This window comes from Chinchilla lanigera, unplaced genomic scaffold, assembly GCF_000276665.1.
Source record: "Chinchilla lanigera isolate Chin_1 unplaced genomic scaffold, ChiLan1.0 scaffold00154, whole genome shotgun sequence".
In the NCBI taxonomy this organism is placed as follows: Eukaryota; Metazoa; Chordata; class Mammalia; order Rodentia; family Chinchillidae; genus Chinchilla; species Chinchilla lanigera.
The window spans coordinates 2274386-2281784 of record NW_004955555.1 but is presented as its reverse complement, the minus strand read 5'-3'; the positions used below and the strand labels follow the sequence as shown (position 1 = coordinate 2281784).

General features: G+C 62.5%; 1 protein-coding gene and 1 long non-coding RNA gene across 2 annotated transcripts in view; one reads left to right on the top strand and one right to left on the bottom strand.

The window, feature by feature from the left end:
- Positions 1-7399, top strand: part of Exoc3l2 (exocyst complex component 3-like 2) — a gene marked incomplete in the record, with an annotated part of 20900 nt that continues 13501 nt past the window's right edge. Inside the window, 3 exon segments of the mRNA XM_005412504.2 lie at positions 1-103; positions 4429-4961; positions 7256-7399. Coding sequence (XP_005412561.2) covers positions 4445-4961; positions 7256-7399 — 661 coding nt within the window.
- On the bottom strand, positions 2927-7308 carry LOC106147414. Its single transcript, XR_001232314.1, has 3 exons — positions 7238-7308; positions 3812-4215; positions 2927-2962 (listed from the first exon to the last, which is right to left on the bottom strand). It is a non-coding gene; the product is annotated as an uncharacterized LOC106147414 (long non-coding RNA).

Below are 7399 nucleotides of genomic sequence, written 5' to 3'. Positions count from 1 at the left end.
TGTCCTCCTCCAAGCCCTCCCTCCTCAGACCCAAGCGCTGCAGTCCTGGCCCAAGTAGGCTGGGGCAGGACCTCGGTGGGGAAGACAGGCGCAGAGGACAGCGGTGAGTGTGCTGCGGGAGGTGGGAGGACTCAAACCCGGGCCCCTCGGAGCAGGGGCTGAGGTGGGACTGGGTCCTGGACCCAGAAGGCACAGGCTGGAGAGGGCAGAGGGGAAGCCGGGCCGCAGCCCGGGCGCAGCGCGCAGAGGGCAGGTGGGAGCAGCAGGTGGGAGCGGGAGGCCGGTGCAAGGGGCCTTGGGGGGGCAGGGAGCTGGGGGTCTCTGGGGAGCTGGGCACCACGGGTGGCGGAGAACAGTGCTGCGCCCCGAGTCCAGATGGGAAGGCTGAGGCCCGCGGGGACCCAGGGTTCGCGCCGTCCTGAGAGCCCGAGCTCAGAGCCGGAGCTGGGGTGGCAGACGCAGAGCCTGAGCTCCCAGGCGGTGCTGGGCAAGGGCGGAGGCGGCCGCGAGCTTGACAGGGGCCGGCTGGGGACCGACGCGTTTGGCGTTTGGCGCAAGGACCGGATTGGGGTTGTACCGGTTGGAGTTGAGCTCGGGGACTGTTCAAGTACAGATGCTGGGGACTGCGAGGGGCCAGGCTGTGCAGGGGCGACCTGCGCGTGCAGGGGAGGCTGGCAGCCGCGAGGAAGAGGAGGGGCCCTGGGGGGGAAGCGCTGGTAGCCGAGACATCCTGGGGGGGCGCGGCGCTGGGGGCGAGGAGCGCCTGGAAGTGAGTCAGGGGCCGGCACCGGGAGGCAGAGAGGGCACCGGAGGGGCAGGATGTGGGGGCAGCTTGCAGGGGGGCTGCTGGAGCCAGGAAGGGGAAAGGGGTCGGGGCCCGTTTGAGGCAAGTGTTGCTGCCAGGCTTAGGGCGCGCTGGGCATCGCTGGGGTACCGGGTGTGCCGGGGGGTGTCTGGGCAGCTCGGGGACGTGGCGGATCTGATTTGGGCCGCGTGGGCTTCAGTGCAAGGGAAACTGGAGCCTGCGGTGATGGGGATGGGGGGACAGTTTTGGGGGGATGTCGGAGCCCTTTTCGGGGTGAGGTCTGTGGAAGCCAGAGGTGTCACCTTGTGAACAGCGGGATGCCGGCTGGGGGGGTTCCGACTGCACACGGCCATGGGGGTGCCAGGCCAGGGTTGCCATGGTGACTGCCTCCCTGGGGGACAGGGGACCACCGGGACTGGAGGGAGGTCAGACGGTGCTTCTGGAAACAAGTGCTGAGAAACAGCAGCTGCTGCCTACAGTGTGAAATGGGTGGAGAAGGGGGCGCCCTAGGGCGTGCTCTTGCTCCCAGCACCAGCCTCCCCCCAGACCTCCCCAAGCCTCAGCCCCGAGCACTGCCCTGCACCTGGCCCTCACCTGCCCCGCAGCCTCCTCCAGTTCAAAGCAACCTACAGGTCCAGCAACGGTACAGCGAGGAAGCCTCAGGCACTTTATTTACTCAATTTTATCCCAGTCGCATAGGGGAATATTATGCAGCCCTTAAAACAAACAAACCAGAGCCATCTGGATGGACATAGCTAAATCTCACAAGTCATAATGTGAGCAAAAGGAAAAGAAAATGTCAAGTTGCAGGGTGCAAATAGCGTGCTACCATTTCTGGAGTCTGAGGTCGTGCTGGTCAGTCTGTCATCTCTGGACACAGTGACGCAGGCAGGGGATGCGGATCCGCCTGGGGCACACGGACAGCACAGCACAGACGCCTGTTCCCTTAGAAGGCTGCATGCAGTGGGATGGGGGAGGCGTCAGGACGCTGCAGTACATTTGGAATCTAAACAAAAAACACAAAACAAAAGGAAAGCACATAGTGCAAATTTTTGCATCAGCTACAGCTAGGATTACAAGCACTGGGGTATGTATTGTTCTCTATTTTTTGTTGGTTTGTTTGGAAACAGGCTCTTATTATGCAGCTCAGGTTGGCCTTGAACTCACTGTGGAGCCCAGGTTGCCCTTAAACTTGCAGCGATCCTCCTGCCTCAGCCTCCTGAATGCTGGGATTATGGGCATGCACCATCACACTTGGCTGTTTGTTTTTGGTGGTATAGGGGATTGAACCCAGGGCCTCTGCACTGAGCTACATCCCTAGCCCTTTTTATTTCTATTTTGACTATAGGGTTTCACTAAATTACCCAGGCTGAGCTTCAACTTGTGATCCTCCTGCCTCAGCCCAAGATCTGGGATTACAGGGGTACACCACCATGCCACCCAGTTTAGAAGGCTGCTTTAAAAAAAAAATCATGAACTAGGTCTGGGGGTGTAGCTCAGTAGTAGAGCATTGCCAAGCATACACAAAGCTCCTGGTTTGATCCCCAGCACTGAGACAAACAAACAGGCAGGCGCTGTGCCTGCTGCGCTATCTCGCCATCCCTCAAACAAACGCATGCTGTCTGCCATGGCTCCCCAGTGCCCTCAGGGGAAAGCCCAAGTCCCTGCCTCAGGTTTTTGGTCCTGTGTGGCCTGCTCCCTGGTGACCTCTCCCAGGACTCACCGTCCCTCCTCCCCACCCAAGGAATGAACTATCTGGCCCTTTCCTTCCTTTGTTTCCTGTTTAGCACCCATCCCAGAGAGCCTGCCCCGAGCTTGGAGCCAGGGACACAGCAGTGACTGAGACAGCCCCAGCCCTGCCCGCCAGGCTCCCAGGCCAGTGTGGGACACAGATGTGTCCCAGGATGGAGATGACCCAGACTGGGCAGGGCTGGGATGGGAGAGCCCAGGGCTCCAGGAGCCCCAAGGGGTCAGGGAGGGCTTCCTGGAGGAGGGCACACTGGGACTGAGTCCTAAAGTCCAAAGCACAGGTCTCTGCTTAGGATAGGCAAGCCGAGTATGGCAGTGCATACCTGTGATCTCAGCACTCTGGGAAGCTGAGGCAGGAGGGTCACAAGTTTAAACCCAGCCTGGTCAACTTAGTAACGTAGTGAGATCCTGTGTCAAAAGAAAAAAGAAAAAAGGCTGGAGATGTAGCTCAGTGCACAGGCCCTGGGTTCAATCCCTAGTTGCAGGTGGGAGAGGCAGAAACCTACAGGAGCCTGGAGGGAGGAGGAGGAGGAGGAAGAGGAGAAGGAAGAGAAGAAGAGGGCAGTGGGATAGAACTGGGGAGGTGCATAGCTCTAAGACTGAACAGGCTGCAGTGAAAGGCTTGAGCTTGGTGTCAAGGGCACTAGGGAGCCATGGTAGGCTTAGGAGGGAGGAGGAGCTACATCACAGTCTTCAAAGGTGGGGTGAAGGTGTCAAGGCTGGAGGCTGGAGTCCTGGGGGGAGTCAGGCAGGGGAATATGCAGGGGCTCAGTCGGAGGTAGGGGCCGGCAGAAGAGAGGAAGGAGAAGGACCAAAGGTTGGAGAGAGAAACTTAGAGGTGGGATGTGCAGGACTTGGGAAGCTGTGAGCCCTGGAGGGCAGGGCCTGGGTCTGGCTTAGCTCTCACATCCCGGTGCCTGCGCAACCAGGGCAGGCCATAGACCTAGTAGGTTTTTTGGTTTGTTTTCATTTTGGTAAAATACACGCAACAAAACCCACCATTTTGAACCCTTCGAAAGCGTGCTGGTCAGTGGCGCTTAGCAAGTTCACAAGGGCGCCGACCGCCAGCTCCACCTAGTTCCAGAAATCCCCATCCCACCAAAAGGAAACACCGACAGCGGCGCCCCTGCACCCCCACTGGCCCTCACCAGCCTCTCCCTCCTGAACCCACTGGGCTTCTGCTGCAGGGGTGAACGAGAAGGGGCCAAGAGGAGAGAGGGGTCCTGCTGGACAGGACGGTGGGGCGAAGGCAGGTACCTTGCCGGTAGACAGGAGGTGGGGTCGCCCCTAGCGTGCTGTGCCACTTCCCACGCAGCCTTGCCATCTCTGAGCTAGTTTCTTCATGACCCACTGTGATCACGAATACTCCAGGCACACAGAGAGGGGGAGGGGGGCGGGAGCGAGGGGCCGGAGCTCCAGGGAAGAAGCCAGGCTCTGGCATCGCATGGGTCTCGCTGCAAATCCTAGCTGTGCTCCTGAAGCACGGTGGGGCCTCAGACAGACGCCCATGCCCTCCGCAGTCTCCATTTCCTCATCTGCGGGGGCGGGGGGAATAAGCCGAGTGTGATGGCCATGGTGCACCGCGGTAATCCCAGCACTCCGGGAGACTGAGGCAGGAGGACCGGAATTTCAAGCCCAGAATTTAACAATTCGGCAAGACCCTGTCTCAAAATTAAAAAAAAAAAAAAACGTAAAGGGCTGGGGATGTAGCTCAATGGAAAGGCCCTGGGGGAGTTCAATCCCCAGGGAAGGTGCGATGGCCCCCTCCCTTGCAGGACAGTGCAGATACTGGGTGGGGGTTCCCAAGAGCTCAGACCGGCTCCCGCGGTGCAGAGCCATTGCCATCAACACCGTCGCTGGTCTCTTCCCCCCAGGTGCCCACCTGTGAAAATGCCCATCCCGAAGAGCCTGAGGGTGGCAGACTCTAAGGTGCCCCGGGCGGGCACTCTGCCCCTGAGGTCCTCTCAGAATCCGTTTGAGGAGGCGCCAGGGCTGGAGGAAGAGCACGGGGAGCTGGGCCCCCTGCCCAACGGAACATCGTGTGGCCGCCGCGCCACCCTGGAGAAGCTGGTGGGCCTGGGCCCCTTCCGGCTGGGCTGGAGCCCAGGCCGCCGCGCAGGCAGCCCCGGGGACGGGCAGCCGCGCTCGTTCCTGGGCCGCGTGCTGGGCCCAGGGATTCGGAGGAGCTCAGCGGACTTCGGCCTGCTCGCCCGGCTTCAGGGCACCCGGGCCCACGGGGACGAGGAGGCCGGGGACACGGCGCGGAGGCTGGCCTTCCTGCGGCTGGGGCGGGGGCCCAAGCCCCGGCGCGCATCCCTGGCAGAGAGGGTGGTGCCGGCGGGTGAGGCGGCTCCTGAACCCCCACCCAAGGTCCCAGAGCCCCCGAAGATGAAGGAGCCACTGTCAGGTGAGTGAGGGTCCTGACCCAGACCCGGAGGCGACAGTGCTGGCCTCTCCCCCCACCCCAGGCCGCTCCAGGCTTCCACTTCCTATGCAGCCCCCACCCTCTGCCTTCACCTCACGTGTGCACCCAACACCAAGTGAACCCCAGCCTGACCCTAGGATTCGGACACCCAGCCCAGGTCCCACCCCCTCCACGTCCCCACCTGCCGCACCCTTCCTCCCCAAGTCAAACGCAACTGACCCCATTTCCAGCACCCACTTTCAACCTTGCACCCCACCCTACGCACCCCAGCCCCAACCTCCACCCCCTCCCCGCCCCACTCTGCACCCAACCCTTCAGTCCACCCCAGACCTAGCCCCATGCCCGGCCCCCACCTTGAGCTTCACCTGTACGCCAGAGACCCCCAACCTGGCACCCGGGTGGGTTTCCTAGGCGGCTGTGACAAAGGTCCACAAACGGGTGGCTGAAAACAGCAGGCATTGTCCCAGGGCACCAGCAACCTGAAGGCATCTGTCCTCCCCCTTTCCTGTTCCTGGCAGCTTGCCGGCTGTGTTTTCTTTTTATTTTGAGGTTTTTGTTGTTGTATGTTTGTTTTTTGAAACAAGGTCTTGATATGTAGCCCAGGCTGGCCCTGAACTCTCCCCAACCCTCCTGCCTCAGCCTGCTGAGTGCTGGGATTAATGGTGTTCGCCACCATGCCCCACCCCCATCGCCATTCTTGTTTTTTTTCTTTTTGAGACAGGGTCTCACTGTGCAGTTCAGGCTGGCCTTGCGCTCGCTTTGTAGCCCAGGTTGGTCTCAAACTTACAAAGATCCTCCTGCCTCAGCCTCCCAAGTGCTGGAATTACAGGCAGGCACCACCATGCCCGGCTCAATCATTATTCTTAACGCCATTCTTACCCCGCATGTCAGTGTTCTCCGCAACGCCCTGTCTGTCCCCACGCCAGCTACCCGAGCCCTGTTATGGGTCTCCATCCTGAGACACCCGCACGTGCCTTCCCCTTCCATCGCCATCTTTATCTCATCTGTGCCTGGCGCCGGGATGGGCCGGCAGCCCCGCCCCTCTGCTCTTCAACTCCTCCCCCTCAACCCCAGGCCGACTCAGCACCTACCTCTGACCTCATGACCCCCTCCCATTCTCAGCCGAGCCCCTTCCCTTGCGACCCTCCTCTGCGGTCCGCTCACCTCCACCCCAGTCCAAATCCCGAAGCCGCATCCACTTTCCCATCCGACTCCCAGAGGGCATCTCCCAGCTCGTGCCGGTCCCTCCCTTCTTCCCATCTTCCACCACCACCTAAACTCCTCACCCAGGCCACCCGCCATCCAGACCCCAACCCCAAGGTCGTTCTCGATTCCTTCCTGCCTGCCCTCCTCGGATTCCCAGCCAACCTCACCCCGCCGCTCCGGCCCTGTCCACCTCTCCGAAAGCCCACCCTCACCCAGCCCCGGCCCAACCCCCACCTGCGGCCATCGTCCCGGGCGCCTCCAGGACCCCCTCTGTCCTCTGATGCCCTTCACATCCTGGCCAGAGGCTATTTCAGCCCGGGCTCCCGGGGGACTGGGAGGGCACTTCGGGGAGGTGAGGAGGGGGTGACTGGAACCCCCGCCTTCTGGAAACGGATGGGCAGAAATAGCGCTGGCCAGGAAGCAGTCTCTCTGCCAGGGAGGAAGCGGCGGGGGAGGTGTCAAGGGTAACTCTGGGCCGCGGGACCCTTCTTCTGCCTTCGCTGTGGCCTCCCAACCCCAGAGTCCCCTTTTCCGGGTCAGCCTGACCTCCCGGAGTGCCAGCTCCCCGCTGCCGCCGGCCGCGCACCCCGAGATCCCATCTCTGGTCTCCAACACCCCCACCGCGGGTCCATCCCTCCCTCACCTGGCTCCGACCTACCCCCTCGGCCTCAGCCTCGCCACCCGCTCCCTCTCCTGGAGCCCCACCTGCTTCCGCGTCCGCACCCCTCGCATCCCCAACCTCGACCTCGCCCCTCCCAGACCTGTTCGCTGGAACCCTCTCCATCCCCGACTCCTTAACCCTAACCTCGGTCCCCAGCCCCGGGCCGGGCACCCTGCCTGCTGGTCCCTGGCCTCGCCTCACTCACAGGTTCCTCCCCCAGCGCCTGCCTCCCCCACCCCCGCACCCCGACCCCTTCCCGCTCCTCTGACCCCACCTCGACCCCTCTCTCCCCTCCAGCCCGCTCTCACCCCTCCCTGGGTCCCCTGGCCTGACCCCAGCTCCGACCCCGTGACCCGCCCCCGCCTGCTCCCTCTCGGGGTCCAGAGCTGACCCCCGCCTCGCCCCGCAGTGCTGGAGATCCTGAGCCTGATCCAGCGGCGCGAGCTGGCGCGCGCCGACGAGCACATCCTGGAGCTGGAGGCGGAGGAGCTGGCGTTGTCGGGCTGCGGCGCCCCGGGGCCCCCCCAGGCCGAGGGCCGCCGCGCGCGCGATG